At 33.8% G+C, this 27994-nt stretch overlaps 1 protein-coding gene across 2 annotated transcripts in view; it reads left to right on the top strand.

The window, feature by feature from the left end:
• Positions 1-27994, top strand: part of LOC138697559 (aspartate aminotransferase, cytoplasmic-like) — a 355155-nt gene that overhangs the window by 22403 nt on the left and 304758 nt on the right. For both annotated transcript variants that reach the window (XM_069822901.1, XM_069822902.1), the window contains one exon: positions 9-155. In XM_069822901.1, the coding sequence (XP_069679002.1) occupies positions 9-151 (143 nt within the window). In that variant the 3' untranslated portion in view covers positions 152-155. The remainder of the gene's footprint in view (positions 1-8; positions 156-27994) is intronic.

Below are 27994 nucleotides of genomic sequence, written 5' to 3'. Positions count from 1 at the left end.
TGTTTCAGCTCGCCAAGTGGAATACATAAAAAAGAAGCATCACATACACATGCTTTCTAATAGTCGGGCCAACATGTGTGGTCTAAATGACAAGAATGTTGATCGAGTTGCTGAAGCAATTTATGATACTGTTGTAAATGTACATGGATAGACACTGTTAAATCCACTTCATTTGAACATTTGTATGTGTTGTAATATTTACATCAAATAAATTTAATTTTTTTTATATAAAAGTTGTTTTTGTTGTTTTCTAATGCCAGGCGTTTGACAATAAAGTCATTTGACCTCTTGCACTCCAATATTTTTCAAAGATATTATCATGGCCAGCCACTGAAGCACAGATTTTGAGGTGTTCCGAATCCATTTCTTGGTTTGAGTTGCACAATGGGCAGTTAGGGGACTGATATATTCCAATTCTATGCAGGTGTTTGGCCAAACAATCATGGCCTGTTGCCAATCTAACTGCAGCTACAGACGATTTTCGTGGTAAATCGGGAATTAACTGTGGATTATGATGCAGAGAGTTCCATTTTTTCCCTTGAGATTGTGTTATCAAATTTTGTTTGTTGAAGTCTAAGTATGTAGATTTAATAAATCTTTTCACAGAGTAATACATAGATTTAGTAACAGGTCTGTAAGTAGCAGTGCTGCCCTTCTTTGCTAAAGCATCCACATTCTCGTTTCCCAGGATGCCACAATGGGATGGTATCCATTGTAATACAATACTTTTATTGAGTGATATTAGTTGAGAGAGCATTTTAGTTATTTCTGCTGTTTGAGATGAAGGTGTGTGTTTAGAGACTATTGATAGAATAGCTGCTTTGGAGTCTGACAATATAACTGCATTCTTAAATTTACTGATGTGGCATAGAAGATTCCTGAGACATTCACTTATTGCAATGATTTCTCCATCAAAACTTGTTGTTCCAAACCCAAGAGATCTATAAAGTGAGAAGAGACAGCACGTAACACCTGCACCGGCACCTTGTTCTCTGGAGATCAAGGATCTGTCGGAGTATAAATGAAGCCAGTTTTGTGGAGGGTACCTAATATTAATTGTCTCTAAAGACAATTGTTTCAGTATTTCAGTGTTTACTTCTGATTTCAGTATTTCTTCAGTTAAATTTAGATTATATTCTATATTTAACAGAGTTAAAGGGTTTGGTTTAATTTGTAAGTTTTCTTTTAAATTCGGGATAAAAGTGGTTCGTGTTTTGTTTATATACAGTGCTATTGGTTTCACCTAAAATTCCATTTCCTTTTTCAGTTTTCATTTAAAATGAATTTGATATGAATTTGTACACTTTACATTCGGAAGAGGAAACTGAAGAAAATGCTCCTATAATTGGTTTATGCAAACGAGTGACTTTGTCATAGGAATTGCTTTGCTGGCTGTTCAATATTTACCAAACTGAATTACATCAGAAACTCTGAAGGACTGTGTTAGGGTCAAAAAGATAATTTGAATTAATGAACAGATGCAACCACCACCTTAATTCTCTGCGTTTAATATCTATTCACGCCAAAATCGTTAACTCCACAATTTGGAGGCTCAAAACTAACCAAGTGACAGACTTAGCGAGGACGATATAAATCCGTAACATTGGCTTCTAGTAAAGCTGGTCTTAAGACTTGTAGAAAAATTCTGTAGCTGAGTGACCTTTCAATTCGATGGCTCAGAACCAGACTGTTCCAAGTCCACTTTACTATTTTTTTTTTTTTTTTTCGGGAGAGCTATTTTCAGCTCCTGACATTCAAAGCTTCATGAAACAATTTGAAATAGCTTCGTAGCAACCTTATGGAGAAGAATATTTACAATTTTGGTCGATTCATATATGCAGACAAGAACTGGAACACAATGAAACACAGATTTCTTTCTTACAAAAAGTTGGATTTAGAACAGTCTGGTTCTCAGCCATCGATATGTTGAAATTCGGATTTTTATATTAAGTGGCACCAGCGTTTTTGATGTGTGTCCTAGATATATAGTGCCCAGTTTGTGAGCATGTTTCTAGTGCAGCTAGTACAAGTCACATCAGCCATTTACGAAACACAGTTGTCAGACTGACTGCGGTAAATGTAAAACGCACTTAACATTCCCATTACTTATTTCACATGCCAAAAACGGTGATGCGGACTTTACAAATAAGCCATTGCCAGGAGAGACCAGAAATGTCAAATGACAACCTAGTGGCATTGGTAAATAATATATATATATATATATATATATATATATATCGTCGGCTGGCTATCAAAACCTCGTAACTCCAAAATTGAAAATTTTACAGGAGAAAGAAATAATGTTGCTGTGACCATGTTTTTAAAGCAAAATCGGTGTGGTTTTGAATTTAGCAACCGAAATGTGATACATTAAATGTACGATAACAGTATATACTGTAAATTATATACATTTGTGTGTGGTGGAGTTACGGGTTTTTGTTACTGGTTAGGACTTTGGATTTACGTGGTTTTTACTAAATGAACATACTTCTTTCGTATACTCTATGTTCTTTTAAGTGATCTCAATAGTTTTTCACAACTACATGGATGCCAAATTAGTAAGTGACTACACTTGAGTGGAATACAGGCATGTTTGTATATTTTATGACAAATTTAACGACGATAAAAATGAATACAAACTTTACAGATAACCATTATACAAACTGTTAAAAAAATTAACATAAACGATGTAAAGACAATTTTATAAATATTTCTGTTGTTCGTTGTGTTGGGATTTATACAAAATTATATACTTTCCACTAAACTGGAAGAAAGTGTCTGCTGATGTTTTGCAGGAAGTCGTAGAATACATTGAAATCATGGGCATAATTTTATTTATTTACTGCAAGTAGGTGAGAATTTGTATAAAGCTGTGGTAAAGACACATTTTCTCTGTTCTTTGGCATCCTTTTAGAAATAATGTCCCATGCACAATTCAAGTTCAATTTATATTCAATAATTATTCCCGAATTGTCGGCGACAGTTGGGTCTCCTGCTTTTGAAATAAGTTCAATGGAGAAGTGCCTCGAAACTTCACTACATACTTTGAAGAAGTCATGGTGAAGATATACATGATGTATGGCTAATTTTTTGTCTGGCAGTTTTGCATGCTTCAACATACACTGTAGGTGTGTAAATTACCTGTTGCTTAATTTTCTTTCTATTGTAGAGTGAACAGAATCACACTTCATTTGATTGTAACCTATCTCAAGAAACTCCCGAACAATTCTCATGGTTAAGGCGATTAAATCATTTGCCAAAATACTATTTCTGTTTTGTTAAGTACATTCATCAGTATACAAAATTACTTCATCTTCAGGTACTTTTTTGTAAATAAAACTCACTATTATACTGGTAAATTAATAAGAATTTAGTCTATCTTCAGTTCATGTCATCGATAACAAAATACATCTTTTCATTGTGAATCAAACAGCGTAAAGTTATGCAGTTTCAGTTTCGTCTTAATGGTACAGAGCTGAGTCATGGAGAGATAAGCACAGAAGTACATCCTGCAAGTCAATAGTCAGTACTCTTTTAGTGTCTTTTTTTGTCTGCTTCCTTAGACTTTCTTGCTTCGTATTTTATAAGAATATGATACTAATATTTTTCATCATCAACATTTCCTGCATCACGAAAGCAGCACAAATGACAGTGTTGTTTTTTTAGGTGAAAATAAATTTTGTTCCTCAATCACATACCTACATAAATATATTTATTGAGGACTGTGATTTTTAATGTATAGAATGTCTCATATTCTTTGTAGAGGGCAGCTTTAATCTGCCAATTTGGTTCAAAATATATTTTTCTGGAAGTAGTTTGGTAATGATAGAACTCCAATTTAGGCAGCTCAGAAAAAGTAGAGAAGTATTCATTCTTAAGTCATTACCTTTTTTTTTTTACTATTAACGGCTTCTTTGGTTTGATGGTAGATTTAGAGTTAGCTTAGGTCCCATTTCTTACAGACCATTCCCCTATGGAAAATGTGTTAAGAAACGTGGTCTTGCAGACTTTCTGTCCTTTACTGCCAGTGAAAAATAATTGGGCATAGTACAAAATCGATTCGATTCTTTTGAATCTCCCCTTCGACTGAACTGGAATACAATCTACAAGCCCTATTACAAACATCTTTTTTCCTCCCATGACAGATTAATCCAGAAATTATCGAAAGTTGTCTTTTGTTGATTTTCTGAAATTATTTTACAAAACCTACTTTTTGCATTACATGAATGCATCTTTCTACTTCATATCTCCATTTTTCTGCCTCATCTTTCACCAGCTCCATGTGATCTAGTTCTTTCATTCATTGTTTCTTGTTGACTATCAGTTTCCATTAGCCGCATCCTGATTTCTTATATATTAAGTTCTGCCACTTTATTGCTAATAGTAAATGAAAAAAAAAAAATTGTTTCATTACCATTTCAACAAACCATAACAAAATAATGTATACTGTACCAGTGCAGCAACAATTAATTTCAAGTGTCATTCACTTCGTCCATTTATCTTCCCTCCATTTTCGTTTTCTGATTCACCTTCGTTCTAAAAGCTATTATTTTTGGCATATAGTGTTCATCACAACTACTGTTAGTGGATTTCTCTTCACTGATCTTATCAGCCTTAGTATTACTACTGAGTTGAACGGAGGTATTGGATATTCTGATGCCTGTAACAGGATTTTTTGCAATACCTCCACAGAGTGCAGACTAATTTCTAAAGTGTTATGTTCTGTAACACCGAAGTTTGCAGCGGAACCATAATAATGGTGTTTAATATTTATCTTGTTCTAAATAAAAAGAATGTAATTAGAGCATTTAATTATTTATCCATTCATTCATTCATTCATTCGTTATTTAATTATATATTTATTTATTCATCTTTTAGGCCTAATAAAACGCCATTTCAGTTCCCTTTATTCTGCGTGTTATTTCCATACAGTGCAGGCACAATTTCTGAACTGTTGTGTTCTGTAACACCGAAGTTTGCAGCAGATTATTGTCATACTGATCACTAGACAGAGTACAATATTTTTAACGTAGCATCAGTCGCAATGCCTCGTATGTCAGTTTCAGTCTGCAAATGATCAATCAGCATGGTATTTAAGACCTCGTAATATCCCACCCAATGGAGTTCCGAGCTTTTGAGTCTGAGATTAAGTGCAGTGGAAACCTCGTGATTCCAGTCTGCTGGAGATCCGAGGTTTTGAGTCTGAGATTAAATGCTAAGGAGATACGAGGTCTTTGTAATTGGTCAGTAGATGGCTTCTGTAAGATTTGGAGTCACAATGCTTTAATAGAACATGGGAAATGTTATTTGTTGCCAGGTTATGGCAAAAAACCGATTTTACTTGTAAATGGAGTTACGAGGTTTTGATCGCCGACCGACGATATATAAAACAGTATTTTTTGGCTGGGGAATGAATTTTTCCTTCCTAATGATCTTTATGCAGGCAGGTTGGATAGATACATACAGAAGGATTTTTTTGTGAGGAATAAATAAATAGAATAGAATAAAGAATAAGGATTCTATATTTCAGTAAACAATTTCTGACATAATATGCATAGGCTATAAAAATTTTCCGATAAACATGTCACAAATGTGCCAGACTGCTGCACAAGAGGAATTCGGTGAGTAAAGAAAAATTCAAGACAATCTGAATACAGATGATGGCAAAGTCCAAGATATTTTAAACCTTATAAATTGTGTGTATGTACATGCTGAAATACATATCCTAGTAAAGAAATTTATCATCTTGCAGGAAGCCTATCATAATTTAACTTACAGAAAGTGAATGGTGATTTTATCATTTTCTAACAGACTGAAATGTAGAGGTTAATTATTTTCATTTTAAAATGAATTAGACACATTTACTACTGTACATAATTTGTAGTAACTAAAATCGTCACATTACAAATTACCTAGTATAAATCTCATATTTTTAATATTTACAACTTGATCAAAATCGTTTTAGTTTGAAATCACAATATACATAATTTTTTACACTGGAATTAATTCCCAAGATACTAAAGTTACACAGTTATCTGTGGTCAGTCCCATTTTGATTTTTTCCGTAGAAACAATTCTTCTCCTTCCTTGTTGACAGCTGAATAATAGCCCATGTTTTCGTACTTTGTTCTCATATATGCGATGTAACCGACACAAATTCCCATAGCGGCTAAACCAATCGTCATGATCACTGCATTCTGAAAAAAAAAAAGACAATTTACGTACGTATTAAAGGAAGAGCTGAAAATTAATACTATATAAAGCTAAAGTAAGTTCAGGTTGCTGATTTCTGTAGGTTACATAAGAAAATGTAAAGATATGATTTTTTTTTCCGTTATGTTTTTATTTATACACACTTTAATATCTGTGGTCATATCACATGTGTAGGATCTTTGGGTATTCAGTAGGACGTTTTTACTATTGTTCAGTTCCTGTCCCTATTGTGCGTTATAGATGGCTTGTATTGATGTAACTGAGTTTAGATTTCGATTAATGTTTATGATATTGGTGATTGAGGTGGTGATGAATCATGGTATGTCAATTTCTAATCCTGTATTTGCGTGACAGAAATCATGAAAAATCATATGGAATAAGACAAAGTTTGTAATGTCTTGGTTTCTTCTCTCATGTTTGAACATTGTACAATACCAATCAGTCCTATGAGCATTCATTCATTCATAGTGTTCTGCCCAAGGGCAGGTTTTTCACTGCAAACCCAGCATTCTCCAGTCTTTCCTATTTTCTGCCTTCCCCTTTGTCTCCTCATATGATCCATATATCTTAATGTCATCTATCATCTGATATCTTCTTCTGCCCCGAACTTTTCTCCCGTTCACAATTCCTTCTAGTGCGTACTTCAGTAGACAGTTTCTTCTCAACCAGTGACCCAGCCAATTCCTTCTCCTCTTTCTGATCGTTTCAGCATCATTCTTTCTTCATTCACTCTTTCTCTGCCTGTCCATTTCACACGATCCATCCTTCTCCATATCTACATTTCAAATGTTTCTATTCGCTTCTCTTCACTTCATAGTAATGTACGTTTCTGTGACGTATAATGCTACACTCCGCACAAAGCAATTCACTAGTCTCTTCCTTAGTTCTTTCTCCAAAGATCCGCAGAAGATGCTCCTTTTTTCTATTAAAAGCTTCCTTTGCCATTGTTATCTTCCTTTTGACTTCTTGACAGCAGCTCATGTTACTGCTTATAGTACACCCCAAGTATTTGAAGCTATCCACTTGCTCTAATGCTTCATTTAGAATTCGTAAGTTTACCTTCTTTATTTTTCTTCCTATGACCATATGAGTTTTTAAAAATATATTTCGTTTGATTTATTTATACGTAGGCCTATATTTTTGTGAACGTTTAGTGATATTAAGGGGACACTCAACTTAAAAATTGGAGAAAATGTGTAATTTTGTGTACCGGTATCAGTTTTACAATATTATCTTTTTGAAGCTATTTATGATATTTTAATCATTAAAAAATTTAAAATTTAATTTCATAGAAATAAAAAAATAAATTTTTACACTAATTTACGTGACAGAACTAAATCAATACACAGAATTCTTCCCCTCTTCATTGAGAAGGAACAGTCAAATGCACAAAGCCAAAAAATAAAAAATGATAATTAAAAGTGATATTCCAATTAACGATTGATTAAAAATTGAAATATTTTCTATTTTGAAAAGTATTGAATCTAATGAGCTGAGATTTTGCATATTACTTTCCATGTGTATATTAAACATTTTCTCCTAATTTGAAAAAGATTGGTCAAATAGGAAAAAAGTTCCGAAATATAGTTGTGTCCCCTTAATAACAAGAAAAATTACCTATACTCATTACTGTGCGTAACTTCGCAAGATATGTGCCTGACATCTTTATGTGGCTAAAGCATAAAGGCACAGGAAGAGGTGGAACTAAGAAGAAAGGCACTGACAATATGTAAGGAAAGGGAAAGATTGAACAAACGCAAAGGGAGCTTTGGCTCTACAGAGACTCGCCAAACATGGACAGAACATAAGATCTCTTACTGGTACCGATTTTCAACTGACTCATTTCAGTTTACATCCTTCATTTCCACGTACGGTTGGGATGCCTGTGGAGTAGGGCGAAGTTTGTAGTATCTTGATATTCCCTCTCATGTTCGAACACTGCACGACACTATTATGTACTGCACAACACATCATTTAGACAGGAAAAGGGGATACATATCCCGTCATCTAGCTCTCTAACCTTGTCACAAACAGTGGGGTTATCAGTCAGATCTCCCTGTCACTTAGCTATCCCCCAGGGGAGGGATGAAACTGAGATAGGAGTTTCCAGTAACGGTAACAAGACTATCCAGGCCATTGTTTTGTTGCCCGGCCACCAGTAGCGCTAAAAGTTTCAATGGGATTTTCTAATTGGATGCTGATGGGAGAGCCTGTTGTCTAAGAGATATTTCTCGTAGGCAATGGAAAGCTACACAGAACAAAATAGTTAGGCCTACAATTTTAATTATTGCGAGATGAGAACCTGATGACGATGTTATCAGTCGTTTGTGTGTTTGTTATTTAATTATAAAAATAAATGAATATATCATCAAAACAACTAATGTTTCATTTATACATGTTCTGATTAAATTTCTACTTATTATCTCAGTTTGATCAACAAAACCACCAATTTCGCGCTGAAATGTTCAAATGTCAAGTTTCACAGTCAGGCCACCAGGAGTGGCAGTAACAGATCTCGGTCTACATTGGTATTACTTTTTCGTTCGCCGTTGCAGTAGATTTCATAATTCCAAAAACATGGCGCGTGCAAATTCTTAATATCTGCTGCTTCTGTGTTACTTTTTGGAGCGTCAAATGTGCATTATGGTGAGTGACTATAGGAAAACTGGTAGCAGCAACAAATATTGAGTTTTAGTTAAAAATATATATTAGTATGTAATTTCAGAATATCCTAGGTCTACATAAAGTTACGTCATGTTAAATTGAGTTGTTCATCTAATACTATGTTTCTCCACGCGTAATTACCCAATTTTGTTATGTAAAAGAAGAAATAAGGTATGTAAATTATATGACACTTGTGAACATTACACAATATATCTTACATTATTATTATTATTATTATTATTATTATTATTATTATTATTATTGAAAACAGCGAGCATTTGTGGTCTTCGTAAATAAATTGTGCCGGTTGAATTCGTACTTCAGTATCAATGACACCATGAATATCGTCCAACAGTGCTTGAATTTGGTTAGTGACAGTTTTATTATAGAAATATATTGTGTATTCTGAATAATTCTCGACTATTGGGTCATGGGGAAAATTTCAGTATACGGATTCCTCCGTCACAATTAGGCCTATATCTTAAAATACTACAAAGAGCAGATTTGTCTGCATTTGTCGAATCCGCATCATCATGCTTACGAAAAGGCACTTTCCAGTGCCAATAATTTATTTTGTGTGCACAAGGTTGGAATTTTGAAGTAAGAACGAAAGGAAGGAATCCGTGTTCTGAAATTTATCCCATTACTCTAACAATATTCTGAAACATTACACGTTCATAGCAATTTCAATATTTGATGATAATTTGGCATTTTGTCTGGAATATAGTGGACGCAAGTGACATGCAGACATGTATGTAACAAATTACAGAGGTTATGTTATACTTACTGGTTTGGCATATAGTTCAAAATTAACAACACGAAAAATTCCAGTTGTTCTAAGGGATCTTAATCCCTCTCCAGGAGCAGGATCCTTTTTATTAGACATGAGTGCAATTAATAAATAAATTTATATAAGAAATTTTGAATTATCTTGTTCTATGTCATAGTTACATACACTGTTGGTACTACTGTATTTTATGTTTCTCTAATGTTGGTAATTCAGACGAAACACGGCCGTGCATGAAACTACAAACTTTATAATATCACCGATAGATGGCATCTACGCAACGAATATCGATAGAGAAAGATGTTCCAGTCAACGAACTAAAAAAATAATAATAGGACGTTGGTAGATTGACAGATCACAGTTTCCAATTATTGCGATTACCTAATTCTAAAGGAAACGGGTCTATTTTTTTCTACTTGGTTATGTAACGATGCTGTATCAAAAGAGAGGGAGAGAATAAAGGAGATTGGAGGGAGAGAAACCGAAAGATGGAGAGAAAAAAGATAGACGGAGAGGAGTGAAGGGGGATGAAGGGAAAGAAACTGAGATGTAGAGGGAAATAAAGGAGAAGGGAAGTGGAGAAAAAGAGAGATTTTGAGGGTTAAAGAGGTTTGGAGGGAAAGAAACCGAGAGATGAAGAGAAATTAAGCGGGGAATGGAGGGAACAAAGAGAGATGGAGAAGAGTAAAGGGGGATGGAGGGAAAGAAACTGAGAGATGGAGTTCAATTATGGGATAATGGAGAGGAAGGAAGAGAGATGGAGAGGAGTAAGAAATAAAGGGGGATGGGGAGGAATAAAGGGGGATTGGGCGAAAGAAACTGGGAGATGGAGTGAAATTAAAGCGAAGTGGGGGAAAAGAAAAGAATGATGGAGAGAAATAAAGAGGAATGAAAAGAAAAAACTGAGAGACGGAGAGAAATGGTGGGGAACAGAAGGAAAGATATTTTAAATATAAAAGTTATAACTTGAAACAGTCTCAGATTTTAGATATTTTGAAGTCAAAGTACTGAAATAAATTCAGAAAAGGAAAAAAATCAGAACTGTACCTAAGTATAAATACAAATAAATGTTATTTCATAGTCAGTAAATTATTAAGTTCCAGATTGTTATCTAGAAATACAGAACTTAGGATTTACAAAACAATTATTTTACCTGATCTTCTCTGTGGTGCAGAAAACTGAGTAAGAAAAGCTACCGTGCATTAATCATGTTTGAAAATTAAAAACATCGAAAAGGTTGAAGACCAATTGATGAAAACAATACGTGGAAAATACTAAGCAACAAGAATATGAGGAAAATGTTTTTGAAACGAAATGTAGCGTCATGTTTCCTTTTGAGCAGCTATGAGCTGGAAGTACTATGTCATTATACAATGATGTGGAACACCAAGTTCATTTCCTTTTTCACTTACTTTTGACTTCGTCAAGGGAAAGATAGGCTAAATATGGTTTCTGAATACGGATCCGGCACTTTTCTTAATGTGACCTAACTTCTGACTGAAGGAAGTAAAGACGAATTGAAGTTGAAGTGACGTCACAGTCTAGTATATACAGTCACGAAGCTCAATACGTAGTGAATATGCATCCATAGATAGTTGCTGACCACTAGGATCGCTACTATCGCCTCATTACAGACAATGCGAAATAGGACCGGCACAGTCTATTGTTTCTAGTACCCTCAACAACTCAAGCTTCGTGACTGTATATACTAGACTGTGGTGACGTTCTTGAATACAGCTCTAAGCCTACTAAAATAATCCATGTGCTACCAACAATAAAATTTAAGGGTGCTATTCATAGACATTTCGCAGCACGCGCTACGAGCGTACTAAGCTAGCCCCGGCTATCCACTGGTTACTAGTACAGAATTCAAATCATATCCTATCGCTAAAGGCTCATTCACAATGAAAATGAAACGTAACGTAAGCGTTAACTTAAGAATATAAACGTTACGGTAAAATCAAGAAGTCATACCATCATTCACGATGGGAACATAAACATAACAGCAAACATACTTGGTAACCACGGAAACATAACAACGACGCCATTTCCTCATATTCTGTCGTATACTTCAGCGCTCCACGATTGTGTTCTGTTTGCAAATCACGTAAGCATAAGCATGAAAGTTTGGAGTTTGCAAACTTCCATGTTAACGTCTTACGGTAATGTTTATGTCAATGCTTATGTGAATCGTTGTGAATGATCCCATTTGGTAGCCTGGGCGCAAACTTCTGTGTTTATGTTACGGTTATGTTTAATTTTCATTGTGAATGGGCCTTTGCACTGGTTTATGAATACGAAAAACGCTGATCATCCACCGGAAGCCTGCGCTAAAAATGTCTATGAATACGGCCCTAAAACTCCCGTTTCTTTAGACCACCTTGTAGTATTGGACCTTTTGCAAATCAGAGGGAAAGAAGATTTTGCACTGGATAGGAGAGCATGGACGAGACAAAAGGCTGTTAGATTTTATATGGCCATGGTTGTAATTATAATAGTAATGATTCATTACATATGAACCATTTTTTAATATGTTAATGTAGAGGATAGATTGTGTGCACAGAAAGAAGTCGGTATCTGATGCGTTGCGATGGACCAGTTCTGGCGCGCTGCATGTCATGGTAATTATTTGACGTCGACTGCATCTTCTTGTCAAGCTTGTAACGTGTCATGTTTTCATTGTGCCGCAATTTGTTCAGGCTGATCGAAAGGCTGTCTTGTCTTCCAGGTTTCAAAGTTGAGCCTGCCATACTCTTCGAGAGTGACAGGAAAGAGGGCGATAACAAAGTAAACGGTGCCATATAAATGCCACTCATTTCCTCAATATGTATTTTGCGTAGTAACTAACAAAACTTATATTTTATGTAACCTTATGTACAGGGACATCATTTTATTTTTACTTCAATTTTTATTGTACCTGAGTTTTTGAATGTACTTCACTCCCACCCCTTCTACCAAGGAAGTTCCAACTCCACACAGAACCAAGACCGCAGATAGTAAGCAGTACTGAGTTACTGAGTATAGTACGTTCCAGAAATATGTTCGCGTTTTCCAGTGACGAAAGAGCTTTCAATATTGAATCATATTTTCGCACAGGTACTGTCCGTTTGCCTACGTCGCATCCCGATTTCCCCCACCTGCTTCTGCTCGCCCCTCTGTAAAAGCTGGACTGTCTTAGCTCTTTTCTGAAAACATTAATTTCACTTAGGAATTGGACGTTTACGTAATATTATACAGCTGTTTAATTTAACTTAAATAAAAGGGCCTCGTTAAGTAATTAACTGTCACGTGATTTCCTCCCTTTCTACAATCCTGCGGCATAACCACTTGGACGGACAGTAGATAGCATGTCAGAGTAATTTTATCTGTGCGGGTCGGGCAGAAGTGAAGATTGAATTCACAGTACGTAGAGTAGGTACATAATTATTTCAACATGAGTTACTAGTACGAAGGACGAAACTGGCATTTGGAATTAGATGCAATAGTCTATAGTGCGATAAAATGCACAAAAGAACTGAAGCCTGTATCGAAATGAACGGCCACCATTTTCAAAATTGTGTTTAAATATTCATATTATGATTATTTTTCAATTTAACTTCTTTCTCTATATAGTACGCTAATGTGCTGTAAAAGTATAATATACACTGCATAATGAATAAGTTCGCATGGCTAACTCAGTTCGTGAGTAAAAACACTTATTCTTAATACAGTACTGCACTTTGATTAAAGAAAAACCTAATGAAAATTATCAAACTCAAAATCGCGATATTTCCTAGTTTACGTAAATGGATGAACTACTTTTCTTCCATCCTATACCTAGTAGAGTGATTTGTGTTTTACGCCAGTATCATCGAACTCCAGTCTTGGAGGGTGGAGCAAGCGGTGTTTCCGGTTCTCTAAAGGTATAGACAGGTTAATATTAAAAATGTTAGTAAAAATAAAATGATGTCCCTGTAGAATGAATACGGAAATCCCCTTACATCGTAAACTTTCAAGCAACATTTTAACACATTTAGACCACAGTTATCTTTTCAATTCACGAAGTAAATTGTACGGTTTAAGGTGATGCTGTAGGCTACTGAAAATAGTCGAATTTTGACAAATTTTATATACGTATATTTTTTAATTTTAGCGCTAAAAATGTACGGTTTCATGAGAAGAATTTTCGTTAAAATTTTATCTTGGTATCTTAAATATAAGTGTATTCGACAGATATTGGAGAAAAAATGGGAGTATAAGGGTACAGTACATCAGTTATTCATAGATTAAAAAAAGGTGTATGACTCGGTTAAGAGAGAAGTTTTATATAATATTCTTATTGAATTTGGTATTCCCAAGAAACTAGTTCGATTAATTAAAATGTGTCTTAGTGAAACTTACAGCAGAGTACGGATAGACCAGTTTCTATCTGATGCTTTTCCAATTCACTGCGGGCTAAATCAGGGAGATGCACTATAACCTTTACTTTTTAACTTCGCTTTAGAATATGCCATTAGGAAAGTTCAGGCTAACACAGAGGGTTTGGAATTGAACGGGTTACATCAGCTTCTTGTCTATGCGGATGACGTGAATATGTTAGGAGAAAATCCACAAACGATTAGGGAAAACGCGGAAATTCTACTTGAAGCAAGTAAAGAGATAGGGTTGGAAGTAAATCCCGAAAATACTAAGTATATGATTATGTCTCGTGATCAGAATATTGTACGAAATGGAACTATAAAAGTTGGAGATTTATACTTCGAAGAGGTGGAAAAATTCAAATATCTTGGAGCAACAGTAACAAATATAAATGACACTAGGGAGGAAATTAAACATAGAATAAATATGGGAAATGCGTGTTATTATTCGGTTGAGAAGCTTTTGTCATCTAGTCTGCTCTCAAAAAATCTGAAAGTTAGAATTTATAAAACAGTTATATTACCGGTTGTTCTGTATGGTTGTGAAACTTGGACTCTCACATTGAGAGAGGAACAGAGATTGAGGGTTTTTGAGAATAAGGTTCTTAGGAAAATATTTGTGGCTAAGAGGGATGAAGTTACAGGAGAATGGAGAAAGTTACACAACACAGAGCTGCACGCATTGTATCCTTCACCTGACATAATTAGGAACATTAAATCCAGACTTTTGAGATGGGCAGGGCATATAGCACGTATGGGCGAATCCAGAAATGCATATAGAGTATTAGTTGGAAGGCCAGAGGGGAAAAGACCTTTGGGGAGGCCGAGACGTAGGTGGGAGGATAATATTAAAATGGATTTGAGGGAGGTGGGATATGATGATATAGACTGGATTAATCTTGCTCAGGATAGGGATCAATGGAGGGCTTATGTGAGGGCGGCAATGAACCTCCGGGTTCCTTAAAAGCCAGTAAGTAGGTAAGTAAGTAAGTAAGGAAGTATCTTAAATATAAGTATACTTTTATGTAATTGGTAGACGTTCTGTAAATGCACAAGTTATGTGTAACCAAAACTTTAAATTTAATTATCTCAAAAGAAATTGTATTTTCAACCACAAGTATTCATTTTATTGCTCAGTGGTTAAAGCTAGAGTGATGAAACCTGACATACTTATTCATTAATACCTCTGTTGTAAAATTGAGCATTTGCTTGGCTGTATTCAGCATATTTTTATTGCTAGAAAATTAGAATACAGTGGAACTCCACAAATAGACGCTCACTCTCGTATACTTCACGATACAAGGTAAATCAACGCATCCTGTCCCGTGCTGCACAGGGCTAACCAGTAGAACCAGTGCAGTAGTGTGCAGATACTCGTACACGTTGGCAGCAAGCAGGGAACAGAAATGTGTACTTATGTTGAAGCAGAAGTTACAACTATTGGAACGGTTTGAAAAGGTGATTCAATCAGAGCCATCGCTCAAGAATTTGACATTTCGATCAGAACAGTGCATGGGATAAAACAAAATTCATCTAATTTCGAGGCATTCTGTAGTGATTATAAGAAGCTTTGTTATTATCAGTTGATTGTAGGATGAAAACCCAGCTTATTTAGTGTATTTCCTAAATTTAATCAATATGGATGATTTATGTTTTCTTTTGAAGTGTATACACCATTTTAAACTAATTTAATACACAAACACAAATATTACAAGAAATGCTCAGTAAGTTTTTGTAGCTTTATTCTCTTCGGCTCTCATCAACAATAACAAAATAGTAATATACGTTACAAGAGCGGTATGTTGACGTTTTCATGGTCGAGGGAAAGATTGAAAAAGCGAAACGTAGTTGAGCTTTTTTAATTTCCGAGAACATGAAAACAAACATACCGCTCGTGTATCGTACATTAATTTGTGCGAAGATCGTTTATTACATACCTGAAAGACGAATTTCTAATTAGTTGCAATGAAATCTCCATGTTGGTTTCTGTTTAATGACGGCAACTTCGGAAAACCAAAATATCTTTCTTCAACATTGTTGCTATAAAATGTTTTCTGTGTTTACTATACTCCAGCAGGCCGTGATATACGTCTGTCTTTTTTTCCCCCAGTCTATAAATGCGAACTTAAAACAAACGGTAAGGTTATGTAATAATTTATTTTTCATTTTAATATTTTAACAATATTACTTATATAACATATTGCAGTAATAACATCCGCATCTGGAATCTTGTTGATTTTTTCACGGCTTCCTTAATGTTACTTGTATCAGGAATGCAATACGTTTCTTGGAGTAGTAGACTTTACTTAATTTTTGCAAATATTTAAAAACAATAATTAACATTGCAATTTAGGTGAAATTGCAGTGGTAAGTTTCCAATTTATAATTATTACTATGTTAAACGTCTCTAAAAAGAATATGTTAAAAGCCTAAAGCAGTAAAATGAATGTCGCGCTTAAGCGGTAAGAAGAGGAAAATTGTTATGTGTGTTACGTTGGGAATACTGAATGTGGTATTTCACACTTACCGCGTATTGGTTCTGTGCGGAAAACAAGCAAATACGCACGATCTCGCACAAATGCAGTTTACCAGGCGACGGTAGAAAAGAAAAGATGAGAAAACAAATGAATGTGGTGTATAAACAATTGAATACTCTTTCATACTCAAGTATAAAAATATAGGGGTGCCATTTGAACTTTCAAAGTGGGAGTGGCTGGGGGTGGGAGGTGAAATCTAAAATGCAATTAAACCTTGTTTAAGACTTCCCCTTTGATATCTAAATTTACGTGTTTTTTTTTTTTGGTTTAAATTGAATCCAGTTTAATTAACTAGTTATTTAGAGTGGGAAGTTTTGAAATGAAAGCCCCGTATGTAGATATATTTACAGATTTTTTCTTCTAGAAGTTTGTTTTATGTTTCAGATGTATCACGTATATATTATACTTAATCACGGATGTGTTTTGTTATATATTTTGCATATATTACAATATTTTATTTAAAATTATATACGTTAATTATTTATGTTTCGGTCCGCACGCCATAAAAACATTGTACAGCCCTTACGTTTACCAATGTCCGCAGTAGGCCTACTCCATAGAAAGACGGAGTTCGTACCTCGTCTCGCACACGGACCACTGCTGTGTCTATTTGTGGAGTTCCACTGTATATAAAACAGTTATTTTTTTATTGGGTTATTTTACGACGCTGTATCAACATTTCAGGTTATTTAGCGTCTGAATGAAATGAAGGTGATAATGCCGGTGAAATGAGTCCGGGGTCCAGCACCGAAAGTTACCCAGCATTTGCTGGTATTGGGTTGAGGGAAAACCCCGGAAAAAACCTCAACCAGGTAACTTGCCCTGACCGGGATTCGAACCCGGGCCACCTGGTTTCGCGGCCAGACGCGCTGACCGTTACTCCACAGGTGTGGACATAAAACAGTTATATTACCGGTTGTTCTGTATGGTTGTGAAACTTGGACTCTCACTTTGAGAGAGGAACAGAAATTAAGAGTGTTTGAAAATAAGGTTCTCAGGAAAATATTTGGGGCTGAGAAAGATGAAGTTACAGGAGAATGGAGAAAGTTACACAACGCAGAACTGCACGCATTGTATTCTTCACCTGACATAAAAAGGAACATTAAATCCAGACGTTTGAGATGGGCAGGGCATGTAGCACGTATGGGCGAATCCAGAAATGCATATAGAATGTTAGTTGGGAGGCCGGAGGGAAAAATACCTTTGGGGAGACCGAGACGTAGATGGGAGGATAATATTAAAATGGATTTGAGGGAAGTGGGATGTGATGATAGAGACTGGATTAATCTTGCACAGGATAGGGGCCGATGGCGGGCTTACAACCATACAGAACAATCGGTAATATAACTGTTTTATAAATTCTTTCAGATTTTTTGAGAGCAGACTGGATGACTAAAGATTCTCAACCGAAGCTTTCTGTTCCACTGCCTGCCGATTACCATGAAGTTTGGAATAGATTTTGAATTCTTGATATAATTAATAACCGAGGTTACCACGAAACGCTTTCAGACTACGTCTACAGTTCAGTTTGGAAAGTGATTATTTAAAGTTGCTTTAATTATAAATGTCAAGGAGAATAAATATATTCAAATCTTTCAGTGTCGACTTTACCAGTCTCTACTGTATTTTGTTTATTAGCATTGGTGAGATATTATTGCCTACAATTTTAGAGCTGAAAATAACTGCTATTCTAGACGAGTACTGGAACCGCTTCGTCATTGATGCTAACAAGCGCCTGACAAACAGAAACCATGACAACGAATTGTCAGACTACACGAGCGCTTCATCTGCCGCATTGGACGATGCTCATTTGTACAAGTAATATTTAAAAATGACATTATTTATTGGATTTTTGGACAGGTAGTTGGAAAATAAAGGGCGTTTATATCGTAGTTATTATTCATTGAATAGATTAATTACTTTATTTGCAAATGCACTGACTTAGGGTAGAGTAGCATAAATCGCACCGCTTCCTAAATGGCACCCCTGCTTGTTTAAAACAAGTTACTAATCCTTCCTTTATCCCTCACTGCGTACACTGTTCTCTTTAACATGTTTCAAGCTGTCCAGGAAGCTGAACAAATCCTTTGTCTTTCAGTGCACTTAAGGAGTAGAAGGTTTGAGATTCTGTTCTGAACATATTCTTGGGAATTTATAATAATAATGATAATAGTAATAATAATAATAATAATAATAATAATAATAATAATAATAATAATAATAATAGTAAGTAATAATAATAATAATTTATTTAACCTGGCAGAGTTAAGACCTTCTCTAACACTCAACCAGGAGTAAAAACTGCGTTACAAAAACACTACAAATTTACAATTTTACACACAAAACTGAAATAAGATAATAATAATAATAAAATGTAAACAACAAGTAAGAAGAAATCAGACATAATATATAACATACAGAAAGAAAGAAAAAAGCATAATAAAATGTGAACAGCAGGTCAAAATAAATGAGGCATACAAAGTATAAAAAAAGACAATTATTGATGATGATGATGATAATAATAATAATAATAATAATAATAATAATAATAATGATGATGATGATAAAAAATAAGAACAGTAATAATAATAATAATAATAATAATAATAATAATAGTAATAATAATACTAATAGTAGTAATAAAATAGTGCAGTACAAAGCATACAATGATATTTTTAAGTACACACAGTAAGAAAAATTATGATTATATATAGCTCAACTTATCACATTAGAGATATATCATTATCGGAAAATATGAAAACAAAAATATAAAATAATTTAAATATCACTAGAACATAAAAAAAATGTGAATACGTGGAAACATGCAATACAACACTTGTCATAATAGTAAGTTAGTTTGGCAACTCGTCATAAGATAATTTTCTAACTTGGATTTGAAAGAGTTCAATGTTCGGCAGCCCTTGACTTCAGGCGGCAGAGAGTTCCAGTGACGAGAGGTAGCAACAGTGAAAGATGAGGAATACGGAGATGATGTGTGAAGTGAAATTTCTAGCGTGTTATCGCGTTGTGATCGAGTATTAATATTATGATAGCGAGAGAGAGTATGGAAACGAGCGAATAAATAATAGGAGAAAGGGTTTCCTAAATTACTATTTTGACCATTTTAAAAATACGTTTTCTTGGGTTCTAGTTTTAGGTTCACTATAACCGAAGTGAGGGTTCACTATAAACTGAAATATTAATGTACTTTTTAATGTATGCGGGTCGGGACCAACGATTTAGGTTCACTATAGGCGAATGTTCACTATAACTGAGTTCACTATATCCAGAGCTGATCGTACTTGAAATGTTTGAGTTTGACGTAGTCAGGATAAAGTTACCGGCGTAGGTCAGGCTGTAGCGCGTTTGCCTGCTGATCCGGAGTTGCGCTCGATTCCCGCTTGGGTTGATTACCTGCTCGAGTAAATTATTTCCGAGGTTTTCCCCAACGTAAGGCAAATTCAGATAATTTTGGCAAATCTTCTGTTTCATCTCGCCAAATAGTATCTCGCTATCACCAATTCCATCGACGCTAAATAACCTAATAGTTGATACAGCGTCGTTAAATAACGAAGTGCTGCTGCTGCTGGTACCACTGCTACTACTAGTACTAAAATGTACTACTACTACTAAAACGTACTACTACTACTAAAACTTACTACTACTACTACTACTACTACTACTACTGCTACTACTACTACTACTACTACCACTACTACTACTACTACTAAAACTTACTACTACTACTAAAACTTACTACTACTACTACTGCTACTAAAACTTACTACTACTACTACTACTACTACTACCACTGCTACTACTACTACTAAAACTTACTACTACTATTACTACTACTACTACCACTTACCACTACTACTACTACTAAAACTTACTACTACTACTACTACTACTAAAACTTACTACTACTACTACTATTACTACCACTACTACTACTACTACTACTGAAACTTACTACTACTACTACTACTACTAAAACTTACTACTACTACTACTACCACTAAAACTTACTACTACTACTACCACTAAAACTTACTACTACTACTACTACCACTACTACTACTGAAACTTACTACTACTACTACTAAAACTTACTACTACTACTATCACTAAAACTTACTACTACTACTACTACCACTTCTACTACTACTACTACTACTACTACTAAAACTTACTACTACTACTAAAATTACTACTACTACTACTACTAAAACTTACTACTACTACTACAACCACTACTACTACTACTACTACTACTACTACTACTACCAGTAAAACTTACTACTACTACTACCACTACTACTACTGCTACTACTACTACTACCACCACTACTACTACTAAAACTTACTACTACTACCACTACTATTACTACTACTAAAACTGACCACTACTACTACCACCACTACTACTACTACTAAAACTTACTACTACTGCCACTAAAACTTACTACTACTACTACCACTAGGGTACTACTACTACTACCACTACTGCTACTACTACTACTACTACTAAAACTTACTACTGCTACTACTACTACTACTAAAACTTACTACTACTACTACTACTACTACTACCACTACTACTACTACTACTACTACTAAAACTTACTACTACTACTACCACCACTACTACTACTGTATATCTTACATTTAATCGCTGCTTTGTGGTGTATGCTATATATTTTGTGGTACAGTACATCCAGGAATCTGTTTGTTTCCAGTATTTCGCCTTTGATTAAATAATTATGTGCTATTTTCCATGCCAGTGAATGCGACTTCACTGAGCGCCATCCTTTTTTTATATTATGAAATGAAGCCTTGGGGTCGCTTTTCCTTTGTCAGCTGCTTCTGAAGCCATGATTATGCTAGTATTAACTATTGCGTCCATGGCGACTTGCTTCAGAGCCCATACCTTTCATGCTATTGACCACCACACTACACGTCAGGTGGACATTCTGTGTTAAAGCTGTTTTGCTTCCTGCTACAAAATGCATGGACTAATTTGCTCTTTTAGCACAAACTCTCCCTGTAATCTGTCCTGCTGGGTTTAAGCCCGTGAAAAAATAATTTCTCAAAGAAGCAAACTTGAAGTTTCTCTTTGAACTGACACCACATATCCAGGATTACTGGTAAGTTGTTAGACGGATGTGGTGTGTTGGTTGACGCACCATGCTTGTTTGCAACGTGGTTTATTTTCATGTTCAAATCCCGGCGCTGACGTCTATTTGATCGGAGGGTAGATGTTTGTCATGCGTTCTTACGTTTCTTACAACAATATACGGAGTGAATCATAAGTAATGTCACACTTTCCAATGGTGGAATAATAATTATACAAATCGGTTAAGTATCTTCTAAAATTACTTCATACAAACACACATTCTCTGTATGTTAATATTGATAAACATTTATAAATTCCCATCATACAATTATATCCGTATAAAAATGTTAAATGAATAACTTCGTTTGTTGTCCAAGGCCCCTTATAGACGAAGTCATTTGTTTTCATTTTATTATAGTTTATTAGTCTGAGGCGGCGCTGATAAAACGCATTGCCATTTTAAAACTCGTGTATCTCGTTAAATATCAGTCCTATCAAAATTTTTTTTTCGCTGTTGGTAACTCTATAGCATCTATTAGATGCTTTATGGTTGTGCTAAAAGATTGAGTTACTTGTCAACAATGTGACGCTGAAACATGTGTTCAGGTTACTACTGCCCAGCGACAATCCTGATGTATTTTTATATTGTGATGATTGGTTAATTAATATTAACCCGGCACACACACAATCACACTCACATTCATACAAATTTCCAGACTCTAGACACCCAGGTAATTTTTCTTCTTCAAGAAAAATTCACCGAGAGCCGAGCCCGGGAATCGAACCCGGGGCCTCCGATCAAAATTTTGCATAGAATAAAACTTGCCGGAAATAGTTTTTAAAAGAAAACTTTTGTTACGTAATATTTTTCATAAAATCAATAATAAGCGAGATATTTCGATTATTTACTTCAGTCCCCCTTATAACTTCCTTTTAAATGAAGTATTTTGAATGGTATATAGTCTAAAATCTAAGTTAGAACAAACTTGATTTATATTTCAATTTTCATATAAATAGGTTCAGCCATTATCGCGTGAAAAGATAACAAACATCCAGACAGACAGACAGACAGACAGATATACAAACAAAAATGTAAAAAATGCGATTTTTGGTCTCATGATGGTTAATTATACATGTTGACACCAATTATTTTTGAAAAAGCGAAAATTACCAGAAAAATTTTGGTTACAGATTTATTATTAGTATAGATTGTTACTACTGCTGTTACTGTTGCTACTGCTACTATTACTGCTACTGCCACCACCACCACCACCACCACCACCACCACCACCACAATTGCTACTGGTACTAATTGGACAGAGTTACGTAATAAGAGACCAAGTGCCAAAAAACTGTTTCGGTATATTGGTCATTGAAATAAATCTGTTTTTTTTTTATAAAATATTTTATGCAAGAAGTATTATAACATTCATACTATTACAAAAGTTAGTACAAATAATACTAAAAAAGGCTAAGCGGTTTTTGGTAAGAGACCAGCAGTAGAGTTAATATTTCAAAGCAAAATAAATAAATAAATAAATAAATAAATAAATAAATAAATAAATAGATAGATAGATAGGTAGATAGATAGATAGATAGATAGATAGATAGATAGATAGATAGATAGATAGATAGATAGATAGATAGATAGATAGATAGATAGATAGATAGATAGATAGATAGATAGATAGATAGATAGATAGATAGATAGATAGATAGATAGATAGATAGATAGATAGATAGATAGATAGATAGATAGATAGATAGATAGATAGATAGATAGATAGATAGATAGATAGATAGATAGATAGATAGATAGATAGATAGATAGATAGATAGATAGATAGATAGATAGATAGATAGATAGATAGATAGATAGATAGATAGATAGATAGATAGATAGATAGATAGATAGATAGATAGATAGATAGATAGATAGATAGATAGATAGATAGATAGATAGATAGATAGATAGATAGATAGATAGATAGATAGATAGATAGATAGATAGATAGATAGATAGATAGATAGATAGATAGATAGATAGATAGATAGATAGATAGATAGATAGATAGATAGATAGATAGATAGATAAATAAATAAAATAAGTAAATAAATAAATAACGAAACAAACAAACAAAGAAACAAATAAATAAATGAGTAAATAAGTAAAATAAATAAATGAGTGAGAAAATAAGTAAAATAAATAAATGAGTGAGTAAATAAGTAAAATAAATAAATAAGTAAATTAATAAATGAATAAATAAATAAATAGATAAATAAATAAACAAATAAATAAATAAATAAAATAATAAATAAATACATAAATAAATAAACAAATAAATAAATAAATAACGAAACAAACAAACAAACAAATAAATAAATAAGTGAGTAAATAAGTAAAATAAATAAACGAGTGAGAAAATAAGTAAAATAAATAAATGAGTGAGTAAATAAGTAAAATGAATAAATAAATAAATAAATAAATAAATAAATAAATAAATAAATAAATAAATAAATAAATAAATAAATAAATAAATAAATAAATAAATAACGAAACAAACAAACAAACAAATAAATAAATAAGTGAGTAAATAAGTAAAATAAATAAATGAGTGAGAAAATAAGTAAAATAAATAAATGAGTGAGTAAATAAGTAAAATGAATAAATAAGTAAATAAATAAATAAATAAATAAATAAATAAATAAACAAATAAATAAATAACGAAACAAACAAACAAACAAATAAATAAATGAGTAAATAAGTAAAATAAATAAACGAGTGAGAAAATAAGTAAAATAAATAAATGAGTGAGTAAATAAGTAAAATGAATAAATAAGTAAATAAATAAATAAATAAATAAATAACGAAACAAACAAACAAATAAATAAATGAGTAAATAAGTAAAATAAATAAATGAGTGAGAAAATAAGTAAAATAAATAAATGAGTGAGTAAATAAGTAAAATAAATAAATAAGTAAATAAATAAATAAATAAATAAATAAATAAATAAATAAATAAGTAAATAAATAAATAAAATAAATAAATAAATAAATTTTATGCAATAAACGAATTTTTGTTTATAAATAGCAACAAAATTCAGATACCGCATTCTTGATTTTTCCGAGTTAAATTAGCCTGCCATCAACAGAGTTATGCAAATTTCTCATTTTTTCAAATTGTCGGTTGGTCTATTATTGCGTAATTTCGTCAAATTATACGTCTTGTGAAAGATGGGGGTCTGATTTGCGATCTGGAACTTAAACAAATTTACGCCTCTGAAAAGAAAAATAAATCTTTTCCTTGACTCTCTATATGGATTAAAACTAAATACACGTAGGAATAAGATCAAATATCTGTGCAGGTAAGTGGGCATGCAATGAAATGTAATATAATAGTAGGCCTATAATGAGATAGATATGAGATATTAAAGTGATTAAAGTATAATGGATTGACGATATTGAAACATATGTCCACGCTTATGCAGTAGTGCATTATGTTAGTCTCATGCCAAGCTACCAACTTCCTACTCGCTGCCAAATTGTACCTACATTTTGACATTATCCATTAAAACGCAAGTTCCAAAGTTTCACAACTCCAGTTTACACGTAGAACTAGAGGGTAATATGTTTTCACGCCGAATAGTACTTATAGCTGCGTATTTTGTAAATTTCATTAAAGCAATTACAACAGAGTGTTGTTAATTGTCTCGCTGAGTTGTGATGCAATATTTCTGGAAGCTGCACGTGAAACTCTCAACAGAAGACGACGGAACTCCCCATTCACCTCTCAACATTTGTTCTCGGAAGAGCATAGTTCCTACTTCGAAATCTTGGGCAATTACTGAACATTGCGCAAACTCAAAGTCGAGCGGAGGCAACTGAATGTATTGTTGCAGCTTGTGTGCTTGATGTGGGCTCATGTTCCGAAACATCTGCAGTATCTCAGTAGTCATTACATTGACTCTTATGAGTAGAGCCCGGAAGTTTGGCAAAATGCCTTTTACTGGTGGAAGTAAATAATTATTTTCATTGATATAAATGTGATTTGGGGTAAATCAAAATGACATGGCCAATTTTTATTTTGCCTATTTTGCATTTTAACTACTTATTAGCCAAACAGCATCTATAATGTCATGTTTCATATATCAGAGCAAGAACAATTGTTTGTATGCATCTATTGTTCTTTAGCGATATAAATAATGTTCAAGTTATCATTTATATTCTGTTATCGTTCTTTAGCGATATAAATAATATTAAAGTTATCATTTATGCTATGTTATCGTTCTTAGCATTATAAATAGACTAATCTTCAAGTTATCATTTTATTTTGTTAGATAGATAGATAGATAGATAGATAGATAGATAGATAGATAGATAGATAGATAGATAGAGAGATAGATAGACAGATAGACAGACAGACAGACAGACAGACAGACAGACAGACAGACAGACAGACAGACAGACAGACAGACAGACATACAGACAGACAGACAGACAGACAGACAGACAGACAGATAGATAGATATAGATAGATAGATAGATAGATAGATAGATAGATAGATAGATAGATAGATAGATAGATAGATAGATATAGATAGATAGATAGATAGATAGATAGATATAGATAGATAGATAGATAGATAGATAGATAGATAGATATAGATAGATAGATAGATAGATAGATAGATAGATAGATAGATAGATAGATAGATAGATAGATAGATAGATAGATAGATAGATAGATAGATAGATAGATAGATAGATAGATAGATAGATAGATAGATAGATAGATAGACAGACAGACAGACAGACAGACAGACAGATAGATAGATGGATAGAACTTTATTGTCGATGGCATAATGTATGCATAGACACGGTCAAATATATACAATTACAATTTAATGTAAAATAAGTCAAATATAAAAAAAAAAACATTATTCATTTCGAGGGCCCATGCGTGCATCCTCAAGACTGTAGGGATACAATTTTATTAATTTCGTTTTTATATAATTCCTAAATTTCAGACAATTTTTTGTATATTTGATGTCATCAGGCAAACTGTTGTATATTTTGATACCAAAGACCATATATGTTCTACTAGTGTTTGTAAGGTGGTGAGCTGGAATAGTTAAACTATTTTTGTTACGAGTGTCGTAGGTATGGAAATCACAATTTTGATGAAAATCAGACAGGTTTTTATAAATTAGTAGTAAAACATTACAAATGTATAAACCATAAACAGTAAGAATATTATATTGTAAAAAATGTTCCCTACAAGAGGTCCTACTGTCAACACCCGCTATGCATCTGACAATACGCTTTTGAGCAATAAATATATCATTCAGCATGGTTCCAGATCCCCAAAAACAAATACCATATGAAAGCCTTGACTCGACGTGTGCGAAATAATAAGACATTAATACATCGTTCGTTAGCGATATAAATAACATTCAAGTTATCATTTATATTCTGATATCGTTCTTTAGCGATATAATATAAATTTAATATTAGATTTGAAGCAATACAGTTGTAGAAAACTAGTGTTAGTTTTTTCTTATATTATTTATTTTATTTTAGTAGGTTATTTTATATCAACAGCTTAGGTTATTTAGCGTCTGAATGAGATGAAGGTGATAATGCCGGTGAAATGAGTCCGGGGTCCAGCACCGAAAGTTACCCAGCATTTGCTCATATTGGGTTGATGGAAAACCCCGGGAAAACCTCAACCAGGTAACTTGCCCCAACCGGGAATCGAACCCGGGCCACCTAGTTTCGCGGCCAGACGTGCTAACCGTTACTCCACAGGCGTGGACTCTTATATTATTACATTATACTATCCTGTAACACAATAAAATGAATAAGAGTGACGAGGATTTGAACCTGAGACATTAACAATTAAATTTCAACTTTTTAAACGTTCTTCCTACTGAGCTACGAGGGCACAACTAAAGAAGCATATGCGGAAAAATTCGCTCAATCTCCCTCCAAGACGTCTGACGATTTGTGGAAGCTCGTCCAGGATGCCTGGGATGCCGTGGCTGAAAATTCTAAAGACTAGTCGATTCCATGCCCACTCGACTGCAAGATGTGGTCGAGATGGGAGGAATATGGACTAAATATTGAATCGTGGCTTTTTTAAACTTTTAATTGTTTTAATTTTCTAACGCAGACGCCAGTAAGTTTGTTTTGTTTATGCCACGAAAGATATTTGTCTTGAGAATATAATCTTTCTTTCTTTCTTTCTTTCTTTCTTTCTTTCTTTCTTTCTTTCTCTCT

Source organism: Periplaneta americana, chromosome 4 (genome assembly GCF_040183065.1).
Source record: "Periplaneta americana isolate PAMFEO1 chromosome 4, P.americana_PAMFEO1_priV1, whole genome shotgun sequence".
Lineage (NCBI taxonomy): Eukaryota > Metazoa > Arthropoda > Insecta > Blattodea > Blattidae > Periplaneta > Periplaneta americana.
Note: the sequence above shows the minus strand (reverse complement) of the source record. Positions and strands in the feature narration are given on the sequence as shown.